Source organism: Electrona antarctica, assembly GCF_951216825.1.
Source record: "Electrona antarctica genome assembly, chromosome: 22".
Lineage (NCBI taxonomy): Eukaryota > Metazoa > Chordata > Actinopteri > Myctophiformes > Myctophidae > Electrona > Electrona antarctica.
Genome location: NC_136805.1, coordinates 2,266,296 through 2,293,972, shown reverse-complemented (window position 1 = coordinate 2,293,972; position 27,677 = coordinate 2,266,296). Strand labels below are relative to the sequence as shown.

General features: G+C 45.0%; 3 protein-coding genes across 4 annotated transcripts in view; 1 reads left to right on the top strand and 2 right to left on the bottom strand.

The window, feature by feature from the left end:
• Positions 1-27,677, bottom strand: part of LOC306914744 (kelch-like protein 24a) — a 52,532-nt gene that overhangs the window by 3,408 nt on the left and 21,447 nt on the right. The gene's annotated exons all lie outside the window — the stretch shown is intronic.
• Positions 858-27,231, bottom strand: LOC306915822 (kelch-like protein 24; the record flags this gene model as incomplete). Its single annotated transcript, XM_079493461.1, has 14 exons — positions 27,215-27,231; positions 26,226-26,393; positions 23,567-23,812; positions 21,746-21,877; positions 20,618-20,710; positions 18,747-18,986; positions 17,947-18,081; positions 17,063-17,254; positions 16,434-16,577; positions 16,056-16,218; positions 15,614-15,748; positions 13,646-13,783; positions 1,663-1,851; positions 858-868 (listed from the first exon to the last, which is right to left on the bottom strand). Exons 2-14 carry the CDS (start codon positions 26,379-26,381, stop codon positions 858-860), a joined length of 1,974 nt encoding a protein of 657 aa, XP_079349587.1. The 5' UTR covers positions 26,382-26,393; positions 27,215-27,231.
• On the top strand, positions 8,032-9,039 carry LOC306915823 (kelch domain-containing protein 3-like; the record flags this gene model as incomplete). The annotated part of the gene is made up of 1 exon (XM_079493462.1): positions 8,032-9,039. One exon carries the CDS (start codon positions 8,032-8,034, stop codon positions 9,037-9,039), a length of 1,008 nt encoding a protein of 335 aa, XP_079349588.1.

The window sequence follows — 27,677 nt, the reverse complement described above, 5'->3', positions numbered from 1 at the left end:
TTGCCTTCCATCTGTTAGAAAAGTTCTGTATTTGAAGGCCGAAGTAAACGATACTGGTTCTGTTCAAAATGTATCGTCTCCCGTCTTTCCACAAAATAATAGAAAATGGTCCATAGTGGGCTCGATAAGGTGATCGTTATCAATGTAAATTAACGAGCTCCGTCCCTAACACTCGTAAATCATGTTTTTGATGTTAGTGTTCGGCACAACTGCCAATCAAAGACGTGACTGTACCTGGCCAATCACGGTGCGTCTTTTGACGTCTCCCGTGTGTTTTTTTACACTAGCTGGCACTCTTCGCTAACCTACGTATGCGTCAACGTCTCATTGAAACGTTGCACCAGGATATCATGTGATTGCAATGGGGCGGCGGTGGCTCAGGGGTAGAGTGGCCGGATGGTAACCGCAAGGTTACCAGTTCGAACCTGGGCTTCCCCAGACTTAGTGTCGAAGTGTCCTTGAGCAAGACTCTGAACCCCTAATTGCTCCTGATGTGCTGGTTGGTGCCTTGCCATCGGTGTGTGAATGTGTGCGTGGATGGGTGAATATAATGCACAATCTATGTAAAGCGCCTTGGATAAAGGCGCTATATAAATGCACCATTTACCATTTATTTACCATTTTCTCAAATGCCCACTTCATCTCCGCTCCAGTACTGTTCCACTTCGGGACCATAACAAAGACCATAACAAAAGCCCCCGCCCCACTAAAGCAGAACAAAACGCTCCGTGATAATCAACGGTCGGGGTGATCGCTCATAGTGGACATAAACATTCTGTGCCTACTTAAAGGTAAGGAAATAAGGTAAGATACCTGTAACGTAGATCTTTCCATTCAGAACACAAGCAGCTGAATCGTTACGCGGGATCTGCATAGGAGCGAGTTGTGTCCACACAGATGTTTTAGGGTTGTACTTGGCCACCTGGCCACCTGGCCCGTCATCTTTCGCGCCTATAATGCCACCTAGAGTCCAGGAGGACACACACACACACACGTCAAAATGTTATTCACCGTCAACAGGAGAAGCGCGCACACACACACACACACACTAGAAAACTTAAAAAATAAAAACTTTAAAAAAAAAGAAAACGTTTAAAAAAAGAAAACTTAAAGGACCACTTCACCACTTTTCAACCTATCTTCATATAATAGGTCCTCACTAATAATCATGAAAAAATGGCGCAATTCTTTTCTACTCAGTCTGTGTCTCATAAGAGGGCTGTGGGCAGTTCAGAAACCGTCTTCCAGTGACATCATCGATGGGGAATACAAGTTAATAGAAACTGCAGGCTTTCTAGTCCTGAAAAGTTGCAATGCGAAAATGGAAGCCATCGTTCTCACGATAATGGAAATCTAAACATATTTGTAAAAGAATCTTGTTTAAAAAAAAAGATCTGCCTGATGATGATGTCACTGGAAGACTGTTTCTAAACTGCCCACAGCCCTCCTATGAGACACAGACTGAGTAGAAAAATAATTTTATCATGATTATTATATGAAGATGGGTTGAAAAGTGGTGAAGTGGTCCTTTAAGCTGTGTTCGCTTCCCACGTCCGCGCGTCTTACTACAAAGTATTTGTAGGTTTTCAGTGAACCATACACCAACACAACCTCATGAAACCCAGCAGGCTGAACCTGCAGGTCCATGAATCTGTTCCGTACCAATAAAATAGAGATGTCCGTCCAGTGCGACCACGTCACAGCTGCTAACGTCGTAATGCGCTCCCGCTCCGGCATCCTTCATCAGCTCCCAGGTGTCCGCGCTCGGGTCGTACCGTTCCATTGAGCATGAATTAAAACCCCTCCCCCACCCCCCCACTGCAAACACGGATCCATCCAGCATCACCAGGCCTGTGGACAATGTGGGGGAAATTTTTTAAAAAAAAAACGATCGTTAGAAGGGATGGCCGTGGTCACATGTATGCAACCTCTCATTGGGTCCTGACGTCACTCGCTCATCCCCTCGATTCCCATGGTTCACGGAAGTAATTTCTCTATGCAGAATAACATGGGCTCATCTTAGAATCGTTTCATATAAGCGTTGTCTCTGTGTTATTGTCAGGGAGGTGTCTCTGTTTCGTTTGCGACAGTCAGTCACTCATATTATATGATAGTCTGTTTCTAGTGAAAATGTAACTAATTCAGTAGCAGTAACAATAGCGTTTTTTCGCAGTCAGTTGATTCTTCATATCCATGAGTCAAGCGGCCTGGATGATTTGTGTATTTGTTTATTTTTTTTGAGGGGTGCTAGCCCCTCCTATATCCAGCTTTGAGGGTTTGTGTAAACAAACATTGTCTTAACACAAACATTGAATGGCATCGACAATGAATGGCCAGCTTCGAGTGTCTCTGTAAACACAAACATTGAAGACAAAAGGGAGGACGCAAATTGTGATTGGCCAGCAGTAAGTAAGTACTTAGTTACTTCACACCACTGCTGCAATAGAGGCTAGGGCAAATACTACGGGCTAAGATGGAGTCTGAAGAGGTGGGTTTTCAGACTGCGGCGGAAGATTGGGGGTGAGGCTGCAGTTCTGACTGCAATGGGAAGTTCAGTCCATAGTTTTGGAGCCAGAAGGGAGAAGAGTTTTTAGCCAAGGTACTTCCAGCTTCCCTGCGTCGGCTGATCTGAGTGCTCAGGAGGGTTTGTAGCATGTGATCAGACTTGCAACATATGGTGGTGCCATACTTTTGGTTGCTTTGAATGCAGAGTTTTGTACTGACACCAGATTGATAGTTTAACTCCTGCTTCTCAAACTGTGCCGTATTAAGAAGCACTGTTGTTTCAGCGGGAGAGGTTGATTCTCGCCCAAATATGGGAGACTGATGATGTCATGGCCCGTTCAGGTAGAGTAGCACCATTCAACATAATGACATCATCAGGAAATGACATCACATCATCGTCACAACCGTGTGGTATAAAACATATCGTACGACGAACGGATTTCTCTGCGATTTCCTCTCAGCTTGGGTAGTGTTTCCAAACCACACCGTGATGGTGAGGATGCTTTCAACGAGTCCTCTGTAGGCCAGAGTAAGGGGCTGAGGACCAAGTCTTTCAACCAGTCCTCTGTAGGCCAGAGTAAGGGGCTGAGGACCAAGTCTTTCAACCAGTCCTCTGTAGGCCAGAGTAAGGGGCTGAGGACCAAGTCTTTCAACCAGTCCTCTGTAGGCTAGAGTAAGGGGCTGAGGACCAAGTATTTCAACCAGTCCTCTGTAGGCCAGAGTAAGGGGCTGAGGACCAAGTCTTTCAACCAGTCCTCTGTATGCCAGAATAAGGGACTGAGGACCAAGTATTTCAACCAGTCCTCTGTAGGCCAGAGTAAGGGGCTGAGGACCAAGTCTTTCAACCAGTCCTCTGTAGGCCAGAATAAGGGGCTGAGGACCAAGTCTTTCAACGTGTCCTCTGTAGGCCAGAGTAAGGGGCTGAGGACCAAGTCTTTCAACGTGTCCTCTGTAGGCCAGAGTAAGGGGCTGAGGACCAAGTCTTTCAACCAGTCCTCTGTAGGCCAGAGTAAGGGGCTGAGGACCAAGTATTTCAACCAGTCCTCTGTAGGCCAGAGTAAGGGGCTGAGGACCAAGTCTTTCAACCAGTCCTCTGTAGGCCAGAGTAAGGGGCTGAGGACCAAGTCTTTCAACCAGTCCTCTGTAGGCCAGAGTAAGGGGCTGAGGACCAAGTCTTTCAACCAGTCCTCTGTAGGCCAGAGTAAGGGGCTGAGGACCAAGTCTTTCAACCAGTCCTATGTAGGCCACAGTAAGGGGCTGAGGACCAAGTCTTTCAACCAGTCCTCTGTAGGCCATAAAAAGGGGCTGAGGACCAAGTCTTTCAACCAGTCCTCTGTAGGCCGGAATAAGGGGCTGAGGACCAAGTCTTTCAACCAGTCCTCTGTAGGCCATAAAAAAGGGGCTGAGGACCAAGTCTTTCAACCAGTCCTCTGTAGGCCAGAGTAAGGGGCTGAGGACCAAGTCTTTCAACCAGTCCTCTGTAGGCCATAAAAAGGGGCTGAGGACCAAATCTTTCAACCAGTCCTCTGTAGGCCATAAAAAGGGTCTGAGGACCAAGTCTTTCAACCAGTCCTCTGTAGGCCAGAGTAAGGGGCTGAGGACCAAGTCTTTCAACCAGTCCTCTGTAGGCCATAAAAAGGGGCTGAGGACCAAGTCTTTCAACCAGTCCTCTGTAGGCCAGAGTAAGGGGCTGAGGACCAAGTCTTTCAACCAGTCCTATGTAGGCCACAGTAAGGGGCTGAGGACCAAGTCTTTCAACCAGTCCTCTGTAGGCCATAAAAAGGGGCTGAGGACCAAGTCTTTCAACCAGTCCTCTGTAGGCCGGAATAAGGGGCTGAGGACCAAGTCTTTCAACCAGTCTTCTGTAGGCCATAAAAAAGGGGCTGAGGACCAAGTCTTTCAACCAGTCCTCTGTAGGCCAGAGTAAGGGGCTGAGGACCAAGTCTTTCAACCAGTCCTCTGTAGGCCATAAAAAGGGGCTGAGGACCAAATCTTTCAACCAGTCCTCTGTAGGCCATAAAAAGGGTCTGAGGACCAAGTCTTTCAACCAGTCCTCTGTAGGCCAGAGTAAGGGGCTGAGGACCAAGTCTTTCAACCAGTCCTCTGTAGGCCATAAAAAGGGTCTGAGGACCAAGTCTTTCAACCAGTCCTCTGTAGGCCATAAAAAGGGGCTGAGGACCAAATCTTTCAACCAGTCCTCTGTAGGCCATAAAAAGGGGCTGAGGACCAAATCTTTCAACCAGTCCTCTGTAGGCCATAAAAAGGGGCTGAGGACCAAGTCTTTCAACCAGTCCTCTGTAGGCCAGAGTAAGGGGCTGAGGACCAAGTCTTTCAACCAGTCCTCTGTAGGCCATAAAAAGGGGCTGAGGACCAAGTCTTTCAACCAGTCCTCTGTAGGCCATAAAAAGGGGCTGAGGACCAAGTCTGGCCTTCTTCAGCATCCTAATAAGGTACAGCCGCTGCTGTGCTTTTTTCTCTGTAGCAAGTGTTTTCCTTCCAGCCCAGATGTTTCCTTCCAGCCCAGATGTTTCCTTCCAGCCCAGATGTTTCCTTCCAGTCCAGATGTTTCCTTCCAGTCCAGATGTTTCCTTCCAGTCCAGATGTTTCCTTCCAGTCCAGATGTTTCCTTCCAGTCCAGATGTTTTCCTTCCAGCCCAGATGTTTTCCTTCCAGCCCAGATGTTTACTTCCAGCCCAGATGTTTACTTCCAGCCCAGATGTTTCCTTCCATCCCAGATGTTTCCTTCCAGCCCAGATGTTTCCTTCCAGCCCAGATGTTTTGACACATGAAGGCTAAGGAGCTTGAAGCTGTCTGCCTGCTCCACCTCTGTCCCCTTGATGGTGAGGGCCTCCAGTGTGGGACGTCCCATCCTGAAGTCCAGAATGACTAACAGCCTAAACTAAATAAACAACCAATGATCACATTTATAAAATGTATTTTCCCGAAAGGGGAAACAAAGACCACTCCACATAGCTTTGTTTATATTCTGCAATCATGGATCCCTCGTCTGGTTCCACCAAAACAAAATCACACCTGTGTGAACTGAGTGGTGCAAGGTCTTATATAGCCTGATCAGCTGTGGTCTGACGTAATGTCAGTGACCATGGTAACCATGCTCACCTGTGCACGTACACAGGTACACAGACATACAGACGAAGCTGGTTGTTGGAGTAGTTTGCACCACTCAAAAAAGAAGGAAAAAAACACACTGGAATACATTTTAATTAATCCCTGGCTGTCCTGACACGCTGTCTTCAACACTAAAGAGATGGTGGATTAATGAATCCCTGGCTGTCCTGGAAAATATCATCAGTTGGGACCGCGACGCTCTATTGTAAAGCACTTTGAGTAAAGCTCTCTGCATAGAAAAGCGCTAGAAAAATGAAGTCCAATATTATTACCAGTAAGAAGCCTGAGGGCAAGGTCGCGCGCACGCAAGCGCCTGGGTGACAGCAGACTGCTGGGTGAGTCCTGGCGCTTTGGAATGGGAGGTGAGATCAACATATGGTTTGAATTCTGTACTGGCAATATATGGAGCGTGTCTTATGTACAGGGTTTGATGAGGGCCCAGGTAGGGCAGGGCCTGTTGAGTACTCTAGTTTTCGCCGGCTGCCGGCCACAGCTGCACTAATAACTTTGGGGCAGGCCCATCTAGAGTTTAAATGGACAGGTATCAGTCAAAAGGCCCATCTAGAGTTTAAATGGACAGGTATCAGTCAACAGGCCCGTCTAGAGTTTAAATGGACAGGTATCAGTCAACAGGCCCGTCTAGAGTTTAAATGGACAGGTATCAGTCAAAAGGCCCGTCTAGAGTTTAAATGGACAGGTATCAGTCAACAGGCCCGTCTAGAGTTTAAATGGACAGGTATCAGTCAACAGGCCCGTCTAGAGTTTAAATGGACAGGTATCAGTCAACAGGCCCGTCTAGAGTTTAAATGGACAGGTATCAGTCAACAGGCCCGTCTAGAGTTTAAATGGACAGGTATCAGTCAACAGGCCCGTCTAGAGTTTAAATGGACAGGTATCAGTCAACAGGCCCGTCTAGAGTTTAAATGGACAGGTATCAGTCAACAGGCCCGTCTAGAGTTTAAATGGACAGGTATCAGTCAACAGGCCCGTCTAGAGTTGTGGCAGCGGTGGCCGAACGGATAGCGGCGCGGTCTAGATACCGGAAGGTTCCCAGTTCGAACCAGCCGTCCGACACGTTAAAATTACCACCGCTGAAATGCCCTTGAACAAGGCATCAACCACTACGATGAAATGTGTTCTATGAGCAGGGCCTGGCTGGAAACAAGTTCTTGAGCTTAGCCCAGATACCCTGGGTAAATATAGATTTCATTTCATTTCATTGGACAGGTATCAGTCAACAGGCCCGTCTAGAGTTTAAATGGACAGGTTTCAGTCAACAGGCCCGTCTAGAGTTTAAATGGACAGGTATCAGTCAACAGGCCCGTCTAGAGTTTAAATGGACAGGTATCAGTCAAAAGGCCCGTCTAGAGTTTAAATGGACAGGTATCAGTCAACAGGCCCGTCTAGAGTTTAAATGGACAGGTATCAGTCAACAGGCCCGTCTAGAGTTTAAATGGACAGGTATCAGTCAACAGGCCCGTCTAGAGTTTAAATGGACAGGTATCAGTCAACAGGCCCGTCTAGAGTTTAAATGGACAGGTATCAGTCAACAGGGCCGTCTAGAGTTTAAATGGACAGGTATCAGTCAACAGGCCCGTCTAGAGTTTAAATTGACAAGGTATCAGTCAACAGGCCCGTCTAGAGTTTAAATGGACAGGTATCAGTCAACAGGGCCGTCTAGAGTTTAAATGGACAGGTATCAGTCAACAGGCCAGTCTAGAGTTTAAATTGACAAGGTATCAGTCAAAAGGGAGACATCGAAGAGGAAGGATGGATGGGGAAGGATCAACATAATGCATGGAATGTCAGAACAGGTCAGCTCCATATATGGAGATCTAATGGTTTGAGGTTTGAGGTCAGATGTAGAGTTGCTGGCCAATAATCATGAGATCAGTTATCTCCATATATGCGCTTAATATTGATGACATCACATGATGTCACGAGGCACAACCAACTGACGGGAAATCCACGATTCCATAGTGCAGGTCTCTTCAAGGGCATCTGCAGCAATGCCATTGGCTAACCCGGGGTAGTGACATCATCACGCAACGACATCACCATGTCGTCATCACGACCACCGGGTCCTTTAAAAATTAATCTTCAAGTGATCTCGATGTCATTTAGCGACTTTTTACCGAAGAATCCCGCCTGGCCTGAAGACACTTCCACCTGGAGATACTGTCCGCACTGTGGATCAGACTGACTGGGCTGAGGTGGAGCTGACGTTCATTCTGCTACATTAGCCCAACGCCATCGGCTTCCCCCATCTAACAGCGACCCACTTCATTGGCTTTGTGGATTTCGCCAAAACGTCTGTGGCACCGAGACCAACGGACTCTCTGGACGTTTACAGAGCAAGACTCGACAAAGTCCAGTTTGATCTACGGTGTGAGAGAAATGTCCCACTGGACGGTCCACCGGAAGGGAGGACCAGGAGGACCGGCTTATGCTGCTGTTTCAGTGGAGCAAAAGGTTTATTACTTTGGAGGATACTGCGGTGGTAACACGGGTCAGACGGAGGTGCACATCTTCAACACAGTGACTTTGCGCTGGGAGAAGTTGACAACAGCGACGACTGGGCTGGTGCGTGAGGGACACACGGCTGTGCTGGTAGAAGATACAGTCTTCATCTGGGGAGGGAAAAGGAATGGGAGGTACTACAACATACTTTATGCATTTGATGTCGACGCCCACAGATGGTTCCAACCCAGGGTTTCTGGGACTGTTCCAAAGATGAAATACCACTCAGCCTGTGTGTTAGAGAAAGTCATATTTATCCATGGAGGATACACCATCATGATTGGACTCACTAATGTAATGTACACGTTGGACACCAGCACAATGGTCTGGTCTTTAATTAACACCAGAGGAACTCCACCGTATGGTTTATATGGTCACTCTGCTACCATCATCGGGACAAAGATGTTTGTATTTGGGGGCTATGAGGAGTTCCATGGGGTCTACAACAGCATCAGAGTGTTTGACACAGAGACCAACGACTGGATGAGAACACCTTCTGCACAACCTCTTCCAGAAGGACGCTGTTGGCATTCAGCAATTACCTACAATGGAGAGCTGTACATATTTGGTGGCTGCAACGATGACCAGACCTTCAATGATGTGTGGAAATTCAGTCCAGAGACCTTCTCCTGGAAGAAGGTTGAGCCCAAGGGTAAAGGACCATGTCCAATGAAGCACATGTGCTGTTGCATTGTGGGAGATCGTATCATCTTATTCGGAGGAAAGAAAAGAGTTAAAACTATCTCTAATGAGCTGTTCATTTTAGACCTTTTTAGTCCTAGTCTTAAGACCTTATGTAAGCTAGCAGTTATTCAGTACGCTCTGGACCAATCAGAACTCGCACACAACATCAGGTGGGAACTGGCAGCCGTGACTACCAAGTAGTGCTGTCATTACGGAATTATGGATTCAAATATTATTTTAATATTTGTGACCAGATTTGACTGAGAGCCTGTCATCGTGCAAGCTTTTCAACGGAGGAGATAAAACAGATTTATTTTTTGTTTTTTTTCATCAAAAATGAGCTCTTCACCTACTAGAGCAGCAGTCCCCAAACATTTTTGGCTGTGCACCCCCCGTTACCTCCTGACCTATACCTGACGCACCCCCAACGCTCAGTCTCGTTGTATTTGGCCGAAAATTATATATTTTTTTACATGACTATGGCAAATAATCACAGAATGCACTGAGTATACATCTCCTTACGACAGTGTCTTACTGGATTTTGCCATTTGGTGTTTTAAACATTATGTTATAATTTAGCTATTGAAAAATAGCAGATCTACAAGCTCATAGCGCGCCACGAGCTTGTAGGTCTGCTATTTTTGAAAAATCGTGAAAATATTTATTTCAGAAAACGAGGATTTAGAAGATTTTTTCCCTCTACACCCCCTAGAGGGCATTCTATTCCCTCTACACCCCCTAGAGGGCATTCTATTCCCCTTCACCCCCTAGAGGGCATTCTATTCCCCTTCCCCACGCACCCCCTAGAGGGCATTCTATTCCCTCTACACCCCCTAGAGGGCATTCTATTCCCTCTTCTATTCCCTCTACACCCCCTAGAGGGCATTCTATTCCCTCTACACCCCCTAGAGGGCATTCTATTCCCTCTACACCCCCTAGAGGGCATTCTATTCCCCTTCCCCACGCACCCCCTAGAGGGCATTCTATTCCCCTTCCCCACGCACCCCCTAGAGGGCATTCTATTCCCCTTCCCCCTAGAGGGCATTCTATTCCCTCTACAGCCCCTAGAGGGCATTCTATTCCCTCTACACCCCCTAGAGGGCATTCTATTCCCTCTACACCCCCTAGAGGGCATTCCATTCCCCTTCCCCACGCACCCCCTAGAGGGCATTCTATTCCCCTTCCCCACGCACCCCCTAGAGGGCATTCTATTCCCTCTACACCCCCTAGAGGGCATTCTATTCCCTCTACACCCCCTAGAGGGCATTCTATTCCCTCTACACCCCCTAGAGGGCATTCTATTCCCTCTACCCCCCCTAGAGGGCATTCTATTCCCTCTACCCCCCCTAGAGGGCATTCTATTCCCTCTACCCCCCCTAGAGGGCATTCTATTCCCTCTACCCCCCCTAGAGGGCATTCTATTCCCTCTACACCCCCTAGAGGGCATTCTATTCCCCTTCCCCACGCACCCCCTAGAGGGCATTCTATTCCCTCTACACCCCCTAGAGGGCATTCTATTCCCCTTCCCCTTCCCCACGCACCCCCTAGAGGGCATTATATTCCCCTTCCCCTTCGAGTCACGCTTTTTATAGCTTGACTCGAGCGTTGAGATCTGCACATATGCAGCATTCTGCAACACACGTGTTGCTGAATGCTGCATATGTGTTGCTGAATGCTGCATATGTGTTGCTGAATGCTGCATATGTGTTGCTGAATGCTGCATATGTGTTGCTGAATGCTGCATATGTGTTGCTGAATGCTGCACATGTGTTGCTGAATGCTGCACATGTGTTGCAGAATGCTGCATATGTGTTGCTGAATGCTGCATATGTGTTGCTGAATGCTGCATATGTGTTGCTGAATGCTGCATATGTGTTGCTGAATGCTGCATATGTGTTGCTGAATGCTGCATGTGTTGCTGAATGCTGCACATGTGTTGCTGAATGCTGCATGTGTGTTGCTGAATGCTGCACATGTGTTGCTGAATGCTGCATATGTGTTGCAGAATGCTGCATATGTGTTGCTGAATGCTGCATATGTGTTGCTGAATGCTGCACATGTGTTGCAGAATGCTGCATATGTGTTGCAGAATGCTGCATATGTGTTGCTGAATGCTGCATATGTGTTGCTGAATGCTGCATGTGTGTTGCAGGCCTAAAGTCACCTACTGTAAAGCTTGTACTCTAAAAAGCCATCTTTTTGAGTGGTGTAAACCACTCCTACAACTGGCTTTGTTAGTCTGTCTGTCTGTGCTCAAACAATGAGCATGGTTGTTACGGTCACCCAGTTCACACGGGTGTGATTTCATTACGTCAGACATTACGTCAGACCACAGCTGATTAGTCTATATAAGACCTTACACCACTCAGTTCACACGGGTGTGATTTTATTAGAGTACATTGTGCTTCAGCATGTTGACAAGCTTCATGGAGATGCAAATGTTCCTTTCCAGCTCGATTTGGCACCTGCCCACAGAGCCAAAACTACTAGTAACTGGTGTACTGACCATGGCATTACTGTGCTTAACTGACCAGCCAACTGGCCTGACCTGAACCCCACAGAGAATCTAGTTGTATTGTCAAGAGGAAGGTGTGAGACATAAGACTGAACAATTCAAATTAATTTATGGCTGTTGTCAAAGCAAACCTGGGCTTCCATAACACCTCAACAGTGCCACAGGCTGATCACCTCCATGCCACGCCCCATTGATTAAATAATTAGTTCTAAAATAGTATTAACTGCATACATTAATATACTTTTCAGATGGTCAACATTTCTTGTTTAAAAAAAACCCTTATGTAAGCTATGCAGTACACTCTGGACCAATCAGAACTCCCACATCAGGTGGGAATTGGCAGCCATGACAACCAACAACAACATAAAAGCGTGCCCACGATAAAGAAGGAAATCAAAAATGATAAAATTATGACAAATAAATAAAACCTGTGCTAAAATTTAAAAAAAAGAAAATAATAACAATTAACCAATAAGAACAGAAGAAGCTGTGAGCTGATGGTGATTGGTCATCTGTAATGGCCTCGGTCAGCTTCAGATGAAAATAAATAAACAAACAAAAGCCTTGACGGTTTTCTTTCATTCTTTTTTTCCCTCTCTCACAGAATCAAATGTTTTATGGTCATGATTCACCAGGATGAAGGATCCTAGATTCTGGATTCTACGCTTAAAATAATTGATATACATATTTGTATGGAAATCTCTACGGGAAGAAAATTAATGTGCTCTGGATGGGTGGAACCACTACATGTCTGCTACTGCTATGCCCTACAACAGACCAATGAGGACAATGGTTCACTGCTATGCCCTACAACAGACCAATGAGGACAATGGTTCACTGCTATGCCCTACAACAGACCAATGAGGACAATGGTTCACTGCTATGCCCTACAACAGACCAATGAGGACAATGGTTCACTGCTATGCCCTACAACAGACCAATGAGGACAATGGTTCACTGCTATGCCCTACAACAGACCAATGAGGACAATGGTTCACTGCTATGCCCTACAACAGACCAATGAGGACAATGGTTCACTGCTATGCCCTACAACAGACCAATGAGGACAATGGTTCACTGCTATGCCCTACAACAGACCAATGAGGACAATGGTTCACTGCTATGCCCTACAACAGACCAATGAGGACAATGGTTCACTGCTATGCCCTACAACAGACCAATGAGGACAATAGAGCGCCAAAGTCGTCAATAGAGTCGCTCGTCCCCTCGATTCCCCATGTAAACGTAAGTAATTTCTCTATGCAGAATAACATGGGCTCATCTTAAAATCGTTTCATATAAGCGTTGTGGTCCAAAAATAAACAAGCTGTCTCTGCGTTATTGTCAGGGAGGTGTCTCTGTTTCGTTTTGATTGTCTGTTTCTAGCGAAAATGTAACTAATTCAGTAGCAGTAACAATTTAACATTTTAAAAAAAAACGATCGTTGGAATAATAGAAGGGATGGCCGTGGTCACATGTATGCAGCCTCTCATTGGGTAACCAAGGCAACAAAACTTAGCGGTTATTCCAAAACTAAGTTTAAGACAGGATGTCACTTTAATGACATGCCAAGTTAAAATGTATTACATAAGCCTGCATGGTCGTCGAGGCTATAGGGCAAGTTCTACGGCAAGTGCTACAGGCTAAGGGGGACATCTTCAGTTCTGATTATTTATTTTTGCCTATAACTAGGGTTGTCCCGATCGGATCGGGTGATCGGAAATCGGCTCCGATCACATGACTTTCAAAAGATCGGGGGGGGGAGTTCCAGACCCACAGGAACGCACCCAGGGTGCCGCCCCGATTCCGGCGAGCCGCCCCGCGTCCGAATCGGTTGAGAAATGACCGAGTTACCGTGTGGGGGTCCCTTACTGTACTGGCACACCCGAAATCACCATATATACAGTTAATATGTGCGTGTGTGTGTTAGGTTGCGCACAGGTGGTGAGAAACAACCATGCTATTTTCGTGCTCATACCCAGGCACCCACCCACCCACCCACCCAGCCAGCCACACACACAGTCACTTAAGGAAGTGGTTGCACCACTTAAAAAAGCCCTGTCAGAATGACAGTCATTCTAATAAAAGTATAGTCACATGTTGCCTTTCAATAATTGAAAGGCAACACAACAGACTACACTAGAGTGACATATATTAGTATATTTGCTATTGTGATATGGCATAAGTGTTATATAAAAAATATAAAGATCGGATCGGGACAGATCGGTATCGGCATGACACAGATGCGTTCCAGGTCTTAATGGGCTGAATTAGAATAGTTTGACAGCTTACTGAAGCGAGCGCGTCCCTCCTTCATGGAAGCCATCTTCATCCATTTTTTGTTCCGAGCATCAAAGCTCCACATCGCACTGCTCTCCCTACCACGATGGCCCGGCCTTTCCTTTCCTCCAGCCAGATACAGAGTAGAGCCTGTATGGTGGGAGAAGGGCAGAATTAAAACAACAACGTATAATTCCATTGTTAACACTCCGATTGCCCAGGGTTATTTAATCCATTAAATCGTAGCGCCCAAGCGATTTATAGCAACGGAGCACTTTTACCGACGGACCGGAAGTTATACCGGATGTGGCTGGAGCAGCTAAATGTAGCCAAACACGATCGACAACAATGGGAGGCATGATTAAATCTAACGCGACTAGCGACTGGACAGCGGGGGGGCCGTCTAAAGGCTCATTCATAGTCTGGATTTTCAGTGGTGAGGTGACCACCGCTCCGGTGGTGAGGTGACCACCGGAGCTGAAATAACGTTGAGCGGTGGTGAGTAAAAACAGAGAGAAGGGCTGGGGCGGTGGTTTGCTCTTCACCGCAGCTCGTGACGCCATGTTGTAGTTCGGTGGACACCTCACCACCGAAAATCCAGACTATGTTTGAGCCTTTACACATGATCTTTTCTTAGAATTGGACGGGATGATTTAGATTGCGAGTTATTAACGTTTTAAGATTTCCGTTGTCGTCGGCTAAACAGGGGGGGGACATTTTTGATGACGTCCCACTGTTATGCAACATCGAGGATTGCGCAACAGGCGCTCCTAGGCTGTGGAGTGATGTGATCGGTTTTCATATCAATAAACTTCGTCTTTTGGATAAAACTTCGTCCTGGGCGCTACTAAGGCGATTGGGGTGTTAAGAAGAAATACATAGAAATACATAGTTTAACACATTTTGTGCCCAAAACGTCTGTGGACGTCCTGGGTATTACCGCACGTGCATAGCCCAAGACGTGTTTTCGCCATTGAGAATGCATTTGGCGTTTAAATTAAATAACTCAGAAACTATAAAACATTTCAAAGTAAAAGGTTCCAGCATGTGTCTCCACAGTCAGCTGAATTATAAAAAATGTGAATGGATTTTCTAGGTGAAAGTGATTTTGGGCAGTTTTGCGTGGGCTCTCTTAATATGCATACACAACTTGAAATGTTATATAACCGCTGATCTTCTATAAGATGGACCATTTTATCAAGCCAAGAAATTCACAGAAATCCATCAAAATAGTTCCAGCGTGTGGTGATGTGATATAATATAAGCTACCAAGTGGGCAACACTACGTTTTATTATTATGTTTACAATGGCTGTAAAGTCAGCTTCCACCACATGTATGGATCCAAAGCTAAGCGTGGTAGCAGGTTTACAATCATGATAAACATACGCAGCAACTGCGTATGACGAGCCATACGCAGTTGCAGCGTATGGAACTTCCAGTTCCCCAACAATGAGTGTAGAATTAATAAAGTGTAAAATTGGCCAATATCTGTTGTTTTTTCCTTATTAATAATAAAATAATAATTAATTGCATTTTTATAGCACTTTTCCCAAGTGCTCAAAGCGCTTTACAATTCATTCATAAATTGGGAGGTGAAGAGGCGAACAGTCAACGCCAGCGTCCTCACTTCCCACACACTGGTGGCGAGCTCACACAAACCAACTCATCGGAGGCAATGTAGTGTTCAGTGTCTTGCACAAGGACACATCTACATGTGAATGAATTTGATGAATTGAACATGGTGGACCCTCTTGTAAACAAGTGTAATGCTTAATTGGGTCGTCCACTCACAGTTAACAGCCTTTGTATTGAGTTTGTGCTTGAAATGTACTGTAATTCTGCAAACTGATACTCCTTAAATAACGCAGAGGGAGCAGTGATAGTCAGGTGTTTGTTACTGCTGGATTGAGGACCTTTAACTAAAGCACTAGCAAGACAAAAGTTGATCAACAAGTCGATTGAGTCGACCAACTTCTCACCTGAGGCGACCATGGCAGGACTGTCCGTTTTCATGGGCAAGTCTCCAACTGTCCTCCACTCTTCTGTCAGGGGATCGAAGCTCTCAAATGCGTTGACGCCTTTCCTTTTGCGCTTTTCTCCCACCACCACGATCACTGCATCCAGGGGGGGAGAAGGAGCCGGTCAGACAGAGTACATTCAAGAGTTCAAGGGTTTATTTCATGAAAAGAGTCCATATCTCACAGACAGGCATGCTGGCCTTTGGATAGATGTTGACACCTCGTCAGCCACCCATTCACAAACGAACATTCACACACCAATGGCGGAGGAGAGCATGCAAGGCACCAACCTGCTCATCGGGAGCAAATAGGGGTTCAGACTGAGTCTAGCTCGACACCAACTCTGGGGGGAAACCCGGGATCGAACGGCCGCATGCATGCAAGTGTTCAACAGGGTACCTACCGGTGCTACTGCGTGGGCGTGCTGTGTTAGAGTATGGCTGCTCCCCCTTGGCTTCAGAGATGAACCTCTGACAGCCCTGCTGTTCTTTCACCACATCCAGACTCTCAACCACAGTGTGGAGGTAGGAGGGACTGATGAGAGGCAGACGGATGTGCTCCAACACCTTAAAGAACACAGAACACCAAGTATTAATACTAGTCCAACTGGATATTGGGTGATCAACATGACATTGATAGAGACCTACGATTGTCTTACAAGGTGAGAGAATAAGAAATGACTGACCTGTCCAAAGCTCTGCTTGCGGGTAGGACTCTTGTTTAAATGACTGACCTGTCCAAAGCTCTGCTTGCGGGTAGGACTCTTGTTTAAATGACTGACCTGTCCAAAGCTCTGCTTGCGGGTAGGACTCTTGTCTAACCACAGCATGGCAGCCTCAAACACCATGTCCTCCTCTGGAACATTCAGATGGTCACTGGAGAGGACCTCTGTCAGCCTTTCCACGGAGAGAGAGAGGAACTCGTCCTGTTGTTAGAGGAAAATAAATAACACGATTAGCTGAGATACACGAAGACACTACTTCATACTGAAGTCACCTTTTCTCCTCTGAAGTGCTCACTGGTCCTCACAAGGCCACCAGACAGTGACCTTGTGGTTAGAGTGTCCGCCCTGAAAATGGGAGGTCGGGGTTCGATCCCCAGCCAGGTCATACCAAAGACTCTGTAAAATGCCTCCCTGCTTGGCACTCAGCATCAAGGGTTGGATTGAGGGCCGGGGTCAAATCTACTAATCAAATGACTCCCGAGTGTGGCACGGCTGCAGCTCACCGCTCCTTGGCTGCGGCTCAACCGCTCCAAGAGATGGGTCAAATGCGGAGAACAAATTTCACTGCGGCCGGTAACGTGTGACAAATCGTACGACTTTGACTTTGGTGAGTGAGGGGGATCCCCAGATTATCTTCTGAATGTGTAGACCTTGGTAAATGTATGACTCCTCAAATCATGACTGACCTGCTGGTATACGACACTGAAGTGTTCCTCGATGTAATGCATGCTTTTTGTCTGCAAGCCTTCACAGGAATGGGCCTCGGCAAAGCAGAACATCTCCACACAGTTATTAATGTCCACATGTGCCGTCATGTAGTTACAGCAGACCGCTCGAACAGCCGTGACGTCAAACATCCCTGAGGCTACGAGCAGGGCCTGGAACAAATTAACAACATGTACATGTTACTGTAAATGGTGCATTTATATACCACCTTTATCCAAGGCGCTTTACATATGTAGATTGTGCATTACATTCACCCATTTATGCACACATTCATACACCGATTGGCAGAGGAAACCATGCAAGGCACCAACCTGCACATCGGGAGCAATTAGGGGTTCAGCGTCTTGCTCAAGGACACTTCGACACCAACTCTGAGGGACTGAGCCACTGCCGCCCCAAAATGTCTTTGTTAACCCATGTAAACCTGAGCTTGATTCTACAAAATGTCTTCTAAATCCTGTCAGTTTTCTGAAAAACCTATGTTTCTATGTCAGTGGTGCTCAATATTTCATGTCAAGGTACCCACGAATTGTATGTAAGAGGCCACTGACCCCCATCTGAAAATATGTTATTCCAGGAACCTCTCAGAAGCAAAGATTTGAGTTAAAAACGTTCGCTCTGAAATAATATATTCAAAGATTTGTGCCACCTTTTCATGATTTTTCAAAAATAGCAGATCTACAAGCTCGTGCCGCGCTATGAGCTTGTAGATCTGCTATTTTGCAATAGCTAAAGCATAACATAATGCTTAAAACACCAGAAGGGGTTCTCGCCCCAAAATGGGTTAAGCAAAAATATAGGACAATATCGTTGGCAATGAGGTGCGTTATGAAAGTACCATTACCTGCATATGTGCCTTTGTGGTGCACACCACGCCAGTGTAGGCGTAGTTCACCAATACTCCAATGGTGTGAGGTTCTACTCCACTGATGGTCACTCTGTCCTGTGTGGACTCCCTCATACCAGACGTAAACATGGCCTGTGCACGTTGGAAAGGACAATGGTTTGAGTGTCCATGGGGGGGGGGGGGGGGGGGGGAATCACAAGGACAGCGCAGGTAGACCACTAATAAATAGTCACAAAACTTCTCCTTTCGGCATCCGCTATCTGCTATCTATCCAGTTGTACTTGAGACATGCATGGCCTAATCTTTGAGACGAGCATTTGTGAACCATTTTGACGTTGTTTTTTTCATGTCATGTGAAAGCAGGGGAATCATAGCTTCAAATTGACATATTGGTTCTGCAGTTTGACCAACGGCACTCGTTTTTGAGATATGGCTCAAACGGTGATGTCTCGTACAGAATGTAGACTTGAGAAAACAGCCCTGAAACATTCACGGCCAGTCAGCCATTAGCCGGTATGCTCCAGCTGTTAGCCCAATACTAAGCCACTGTTTTAAGATGAACACAGACATGTCCGTGCTATATAAAACTTACATTTTAATTTCATGTACATACCAAATAAACCTTATTAATCAAGTTATGGTCTATGCCAACCCTTATGTACAATTGTGTAAACAATTCAGTGATTGGACATAAACAACATCCGTTCATATAAACGCCAAGTTAAGAATTAAAATGTCACTCATCCCACTGCAGGTCAATAAACTAAAGGTATATTTATATATGTATTTATATTTACCTCAAAGTAAGGACTGAAGGAGGCCAGTACAGCGCGATGGCAGGGGACCTCCTGTCCCTCACAGCACAGAATCACATCACACAAGAACCTGTTGAGACGCAGCCTGTTGAGACCCTCTAACAGCTTCCTGGGATGTGTGTAGTCCCTATAATTCTCCATCTCCGGTGGAGGTGGATCTATTATGGTGGTGAACGATCCACCCGGATGGCTGGAGGGGAGATCGTTGGCCTCTCGGTTCTCCTGAAGTAAGTAAGTAAAGTTCATTTTAGAGCACCTTTCGCAGACAATCACAGAGTGCTTTAAAAGGTGGGTACCCACGGTTACGCGGGTCCCCCTGGAAGTGCGCCCCGGAGTTCGTTTGAACAACATTGTGAATGATAAAAAATAAAGACAAAAATTAAATTTGAATTATTAAAAAAATCAACGTGTAACCAAGCCGGTGAAATTGAACAAAGGAACACAGGATTATTTATAACACAGAATCTGTAGTTAAATAGGGCTATGGAAAGGCCTGTCTGAAAAGGTGAGTTTTTAACACATTTAGACCTGACGTCGAAATTTAAAAAATGCATTTTTTAAAATGTATTTTTTCTGAAAAACCTCATGTTTCTACATCAGTGGTTCTCAATATTTCATGTCAAGGACCCCAAAAATTATATATGTACTATGCCGCCGACCCCCATCTGAAAATATGTTGTTCCAGGGACCCTCCAGAAGCAAAGATTTGAGTTAAAAACTGAAACACAGAAAGAATATATATTCAAAGATTTAAGGTGCATTTTCACGATTTTTCAAAAATAGCAGACCTACAAGCTCATAGCGTGCCACTCGGTGGCGCGCTATGAGCTTGTAGATCTGCTATTTTTCAATAGCTGTTAGAACACCAAAAGGGGTTCCCGCCCAAAGTGGGTTTAGAGTCCTTCAATAAAAATGTAAATGTTCACAGAGGTGGAAGAGGAGCTCACTCCATAACGTAGCCTAACCACAACATCCAGAGGTGGAAGAGGAGCTCCCTCCATAACGTAGCCTAACCACAACATCCAGAGGTGGAAGAGAGCTCACTCCATAACGTAGCCTAACCACAACATCCAGAGTTAACGTCCATAATTAGGGGTGTTTTCCGGTCCGGTTCTTCGGGACCGATCCCGAGTATCTTTTCTCACCATCGGCCAATACCAATACCGGTAGCGATTTTGTGCGCAGAAGGGGCAAATTTGAATATTTCCCCAAATCATTATATGCCAAAAAAACCCCGCGTCAAAACTGTTCCCGTGTGTGTGGGGAGGAAGGGGAGAATGGTAGGCCCGTCACAACGATGAAAAGAAATTAACCCATTTTGGGGCGGGAACCCCTTTTGGTGTTAGCATTATGTTATGCTTTAGCTATTGAAAAACAGCAGATCTACAAGCTCATAGCGCGCCACCGAGTGGCGCGCTACGAGTTTGTAGGTCTGCTATTTTTGAAAAATCGAAGAACGACTGACATAGAAACACAGCTTTTTCAGAAAACTGTCAGGATGTAGAAGACATTTTTAGAATCTGATCTCAGGTCAAAATGGGCTAGAAAAAGAAAGATTTGGTAGGTTTGTCCTCCTCCGTCCTCCTCTCCATGTTCCCCTCCCAAACAGCACCAATACGCCCTAAACTCTCTCAATATGAAAAGCAAACAAATCCCTACACAAAGTTTGATGTCTTTTTTTTTTTTTTATCCCACGATTTTGTAACCCATTTTTCACCCCTGTGTCAATTATCTAATGTGATCCTGGGCTCTACACACCCTCCGCCAACCTGGGGAGAGCAACGGACTTGAACTCATGCTTCCTTCATGCATGAGTGTCCAAGTTGCTCCTGTTTTTTTGTGAGGGTACCTACCCTAGGGGACACGGGTTTGATGTCTTTCATGTATTTACAGCAGGCCTCTCGAACAGCCTCGATCTCCAACAAGTCTGATGTCTCTAGCAGGGCCTATAGAACAAATCAAACAAGTATTTATTAAGCACTGATGCCATGTAGGACAAAAAACATTACACAACAAATGAGGTTTATGATGATGGAAACACATTACCTGTGCATTATCAGCACATAAGGACTTTGATTGATTGATTTCAATATTTATTAACAGTTTGCAGAATTACAGTACATTTCAAGCACAAACTCAATACAAAGACTGTTAACTGTGAGTGGACGACGCAATTAAGCATTACACTTGTTTACAAGAGGGTCCACCATGTTCAATTCATCAAAACATTTAGAGACGTACAAATAGACACTTCTATAGAGCGTCGCAGTCCCGCCTCCTACCCTGGACCAGGAAATGAAACCCAATGCATTATTCTCATAGACATTTCTTAAAGTATTTATTTAAAGACGGTTACGCCGCGGACAAAGCCAACTCGAGTCGTGACAACTCATGACAACACAAACAATATTTTGGACCAAACAAATAATTACAAAGAAGAAAAACAACAAAAAAAGTGTTGTAACCTGCCGTTTTTTTCTTCTTTCTAATTATTTGTTTGGTCCAAAATATTGTTTGTGTTGTCATGAGTTGTCACGACTCGAGTTGGCTTTGTCCGCGGCGTAACCGTCTTTAAATAAATACTTTAAGAAATGTCTATGAGAATAATGCATTGGGTTTCATTTCCTGGTCCAGGGTAGGAGGCGGGACTGCGACGCTCTATATAGTCAAAGAACAGATCATGAATTCAACATAAAGGAGGTAAAAAGGGAAAATAAACATATACAGTGAGGGGGAAAAGGGGGGGGGGGATTCAGATTTTACGGGGGCCAGTTTCGAATTGCAGCCATCCGTAGGACACATTACCTGTACATTATCAGCACAGGTTTATGATGGTGTTAACACATTACCTGTACATTATCAGCACAGGTTTATGATGGTGTTAACACATTACCTGTACATTATCAGCACAGGTTTATGATGGTGTTAACACATTACCTGTGCATTATCAGCACAGGTTTATGATGGTGTTAATACATTACCTGTACATTATCAGCAGAGATGGACACCTCAGACGTGTAGGCGTAGTTCACCAGCAGTGCAATCATCTGAGGTTTTTCTCTGATGGTCACTCTGTCCTGTGTGGACTCCTCCGTGCCAGATGTAAACATGGCCTGTGCACGTTGGAAAGATTAATGTTTGGCTTGAAGTAGGGATGCACATCATCGATTAATTAAGGAAATGATCAACTTATCGATCGATTAACCAGTTCGTTGATAAGCGGCCTTTTCTTTTCTTTTTTTTTATCAGAGAATCTTAATCTCCCTCAATAATGTGACATCTAACATAAATATCTGTATACGAGGCCTTAGCTATATTTCACCAGTTTCAATTGAAACGGGCCTCCACCCTCAGGGGTGCCTCCAAGCTCTGACTGACCGTCAGGCATCAGTCGCCACCCTTGGCCCTCTCTCTATCTCTCTCTCTCGCTCGGTGCCTTGCTCTCTCCCATGATGTTAAATTACACCTATTTCCTGTTAATAACCTGGGTAAAATGTGCGGCATTGGGAGGTAAAAGGGGAGACACTTTATTGTGAAGGGACGACCGGATTAGGAGAGGTGTTGTTGCTGCATAATTATAGAGAGTAATGGCTGTGCGCGATATAGAACAGTCCAAACTATTTGTATCAATACGGCTGTATCAACAGAATATGTGATAGATATATATGGGGGCCATATTTGATCTTGAAACAGGCCTCCAGTGTATGACCCTGTACTTGCTTACAAATAAGTTGTAATGTAGATTAGTGAAAGCGTCTCCTTTCCCCCTTTTCCCTTCAGAGCTGCCCAGATGTTCGTCTTTTTTGTTTTTTCTTGTTTGTTCGTTTTTAGTTTTTGCTCCAAAGAAAAAGAAAAATGTTGTAACTTTGGTCACCATTGAGAACATGGGAAATATATCTTTATATGTATATGATTGTAATGTAATGTACTTCTCATGATGTAGTTGTTCATTATGCTTGTACACAAGGACCAAAATAAAAACATAATTTCAAAAAAAAAAAAGAAACAGGCCTCCAGATTCCTAAAGCCGCCCCTTATACTGTATCCTTCTCCTCGTCAGATGGTAAGACAGGTTTTCATGCGATGTGGTCACTGGTCAATACATATTATAAATGATGGAGCGACGTTGCAGTTGTCTTGATGAAAGTCCAATATGCCAAAGTGTGGCATTAAATAACTCAGCTCTGCATGCGATGCGTCAACTCAAAATAAATACACATCAGTTGGATTTGCATCAGGTCTAATTTGAATACAATACATCATTTCTTTAAAAACAAAAAAGGTTGTTTTCTTTTTCTTTTTTGACAAATGCTGGGAACATATTTTATTTGAGGTTTGGCACAATTGATGCAGCATGGAGAATAAAGCCTTCTAAAGACTCTGACGTGGGACGTTGCGTACATGTCATGTACGTTCTAAATATGGGCGTAAACTGCTTGGTGAATTGAGCCCATTGAGTCGGGAATAAGGGGGGAAAGTAACGTTCCAAGTCTAATCTGATTGGCCAAATTGTGTCTATCATCATCATCATCATGTGTCGACCGCAGTCCGTCTATAGACACCACGCCGGTGTGTCTATAGACGACTATAAGGTTGTTTTTTTGTTTCATAATTTTGAGAGATTGGCGGCAGTCGAATCAGTCTGATTGCATAACATAAAACAAGTCATGCAATAGACTGAATAGAGAATCATTCCATTTGGGCTGTGGAGAGATTGGTAGAGATCGGTAGTCAACTAAGACTCCATCGGTCGATTATTGGTCGACTAATCGAGATCAGGCCTAGCGTGTACTATAATTTACCTCAAAGTAAGGGCTGAAGGAGGCCAGAACAGCACGGTGGCAGGGGACCTCCTGTCCCTCACAGCACAGAATCACATCACACAAGGTACGCTCGAGACGCAGCCTGTCGAGACCCTTTAAGATCTTGTCCCGTTCGCCGACCCAAGGAGTCATACGCACACTGCGGTCCTCCTCCTGGAGTGCAACGTCGGCACCACCCAGAGGGCAGGGGGGTGAACTGCAGGCTTCCTGTGCTGCCTGACCGGCCTGTATGACAGGAGGAGTGGATGGTTATATAAAGAGCAGTGGTTTAGTTTCCCAGACTTTTCAGAATGTGACCCAAAAGAGATAACGGCTTGCACTTTCAATATCGTATGACACTGATCATCCTCTGTATCGCTTCTTTAACCTCATGCCACCTGGACAAAGATACAGAACCTTGCCATGGAAAAAGGTCTGTTTTAGTAGGAGTTTTGTTCCCTCAGCCATCGCGGCATTAAACAAACTGCCCCGCCGATAGGATGGTTCTGTATACAGTACTAGGGACCTCATGTTTTTGTATTGTCTGGGTGCTATGTGTTGTTTTTTGATATGGGTGTTTGAACAGACTGTGAAGACAAAAATCCTTCGGGACAATAAAGATTATTATTATTTATTAGGGCCGGGACCCGAACTAGTGAAAACAGCAGATCTACAAGCTCGCAACGTGTGCCCATGTGCACAGAACAGCTGACAGTGAGAGTCAACACGTGACGAGACCAGCATCAGAAAACATCTTCTTAAATGGTAAATGGTGCATTTATATAGTGCCTTTATCCAAGGCGCTTTACATAGATTTCACCCATTCACACACACATTCATACACCGATGGCAGCAGAAACCATGCAAGGCACCAACCAGCACATCAGGAGCAATTAGGGGTTCAGTGTCTTGCTCAAGGACACTTCGACACTAACTCTGGGGAAGCCCGGGTTCGAACTGGCAACCTTGCGGTTTCCATCCAGCCACTCTAACCCTGAGCCACCGCCGCCACTTAATGAACTTAATGTGGGATTAATATTATAGTAGTATAAATTCCCCTTATTTGAAATAGTAGTAGGAAACATTTTGTAAATCTTCTTGTAGCCTCCAGCCAAGACCCAGCCCGCAACAGCCCTGCTAACCGAGCTCAGCCCTATTGGCACGGTAGATTGCGAGGTGGTCTGGCGAGTGGGAGCCCCGGGTTCAATCCCCGCTTCCTGTGTAATGCTACATTCTCAAGGAATGTCTTGAATTTAAAAAGGCGTACAGGCTGTAGGTGTTGCTTTTATATGGTGTCATGCAAATGATTTGGGTACTTGGCACGTCGTGAATCAAGGGAGAGGGGCATGGCCGGCACACTCACCGCCAGTAAACCTGTTATGCAAGTAACCACTGGATTTTGGTGCTTGGTGTGTCTTGCTGCATATTCTAGGGCAGAGAGTTAGAACCAGTAGATCACAAAGGCTGTGCAAAACTACCTCTGCCAGCCGGGGCGCCTGATGGAGGGGAAAGGAACTGGTCGGAATAACGTGTTCCTTCCACGTGATGCGTCCGGCCGGGGAAACTCTCCCCTGTCAGGTAAAAAGAAGCAGCTTGGACTCCTCATGCATAGAAGGAAGCATGAGGCCAGTCCACTGACATGTAAGGGCCTGTCAGCTCAAACCCACAATGCAGTACTTTGTTTTATAAAATAAAATCTCAAGACTGAAAATATGAAAATGTAACGATGTCGGTATGTGAACATTCTAAACATACTGTTGCTGCTGTTCTATATAACAGCCGACCGGCTGAAGAAAACACAGATCTGAGGTATTATAAGCTCTTTGCTTTTATGACATTTCTGAGACCAATCACGTTTCTGGAAGATGCTTCTAAACTTGTATTCTGTTGCTAGTTTGATGAGTTAGTTCAAATACTCTTTCATCCTAAAATAAATAATGACCGAGAATAGCCAATCTACAAGCTCACATCACGTCACAGCTGCGACATGTTGTGAGCTTCTAGATCTGCTATTGTCAGCGCACAGCATGCTTTCACAGAAGACACACTGCAGGCTTCGCTTCTATGGAATCCAAATGACTGAAATTGATCAGTCGTGGTGAGTCGGCGACTGAGAACTTTCATCCATGTGACATGTTCTGGGTGCTGGCCCGGCCCGTGTGAGGTTATAAGGTGCTGTGCTGGAAAAACCTGGGCATTAGACACACACACGGTCGGTCAGTCAGTGTCCACACTCACATGGTCAGTGTCCACACTCACATGGTCAGTGTCCACACTCACATGGTCAGTGTCCACACTCACATGGTCAGTGTCCACACTCACATGGTCAGTGTCCACACTCACATGGTCAGTGTCCACACTCACATGGTCAGTGTCCACACACTCACATGGTCAGTGTCCACACTCACATGGTCAGTGTCCACACTCATATGGTCAGTGTCCACACACACTCACATGGTCAGTGTCCACACACACTCACATGGTCAGTGTCCACACACACTCACATGGCCAGTGTCCACACTCACATGGCCAGTGTCCACACTCACATGGTCAGTGTCCACACTCACATGGTCAGTGTCCACACTCACATGGTCAGTGTCCACACACACTCACATGGTCAGTGTCCACACACACTCACATGGTCAGTGTCCACACTCACATGGTCAGTGTCCACACTCACATGGTCAGTGTCCAGTCTCATCCTCTTGGCAGCCTGTGGTGATTCTCTCTGGCTGGCAGCATCCAGGATGTTGTCAGCCATGGCTGAGGTGAGCTGTGGTGGAGAGAGGATATAATGTATACCGTATGTTCTCATGCAGAGACAGCCCTTTGAATTTAATTGAGAGAACACACAACATTACTATTTACATGTGGTTTAAATCAGGGGTTCTCAACATTTTGGGCTGGGGGGACCGCCGGAATTTTGGAAATGCTTTGGCCATGTCTCACGATAATGAATGAGAGGGAAATGGACTCAAGGCTCGAATCCTTGAAATTAGTTCAAACAAGACGTTCAGTCTTTGGTTTAATTTAAGTTTGTCTCTGTTCCACCAGTTCCTGGTAAAATAAAAATAAAAAACTCACTGCTTATTAATTTACTCGTCTTCTCTTCAGCGGTGGAAAGTAACTAAGTAGGTTTACTCAAGTATTGTACTTACTGTACCGAATGTTGAGGTATTATTATTTTACTTTATGGGAGTATTTCCAGTTCAGTACTTGTATTACTTCTACTCCACTAGGAGGCAGATACTTTTACTCCACTACAATTGATTGAAGATTTGAGTCATTATTACAAAACATACATTAACCACTTCAGCCCTATTATATATTATGATATTATTATACACAATGCGACACATTGGGAGCTTGTAGATTTGCTATTTTCAAAAGATTCTCTTTTTAATACATCGATTGTACATGCTACATTTGAAAAGTTTGGTACTTCAAGAAGATACTGTGGTACTTTTACTAACAACACACGATAGAAACGGGAACACACGTAAACAAAAATAAAAACAACACGTAAAACAATCCTCGTTGTTCCTCTTATAAATCGACGAATGAGTTCCAACAGAGTGTCCACAACACAGGGACAGGGAGACAGACAGCAAGGGAATGAAAATGAAATAAACAATGCAATATACTCACTTTTATAAGGTTTTAGAGTCAAACAGGTGAAACAGCTGCTCAGTGCTGGCACTGTTTTTCTGGCAAATCTAAGCTAGCAAATATAAGACTTCCGGGGGACGATCTCTTCAAAATAAGAGTACCCGAAAAAAAAGATTAATTTAATAATAAATAATAATAATAATAATAGCTCAAATTTATATAGCGCTTTTCTAAGTACCTAAAGCGCTTTACATAGGAACACTAGGAACAGACTTTAATAAGAAAAAAACAAAGCAAAACATAACATAACAGTACAGGGTTAAAAAGATAAAAGGATAAACGAGGGATTTGCACATTAAAACTATAAATTAAGCATTTAAACGATGCTATAGGACACACATTATGTTTCTGTGTAAAAATAAGTAATAAGTAATGTTTCTGTGTAAAGATAAGTAATTAAAAAGTTATCTAAATGGATAAATGCTATTCACTGGAGTGCATG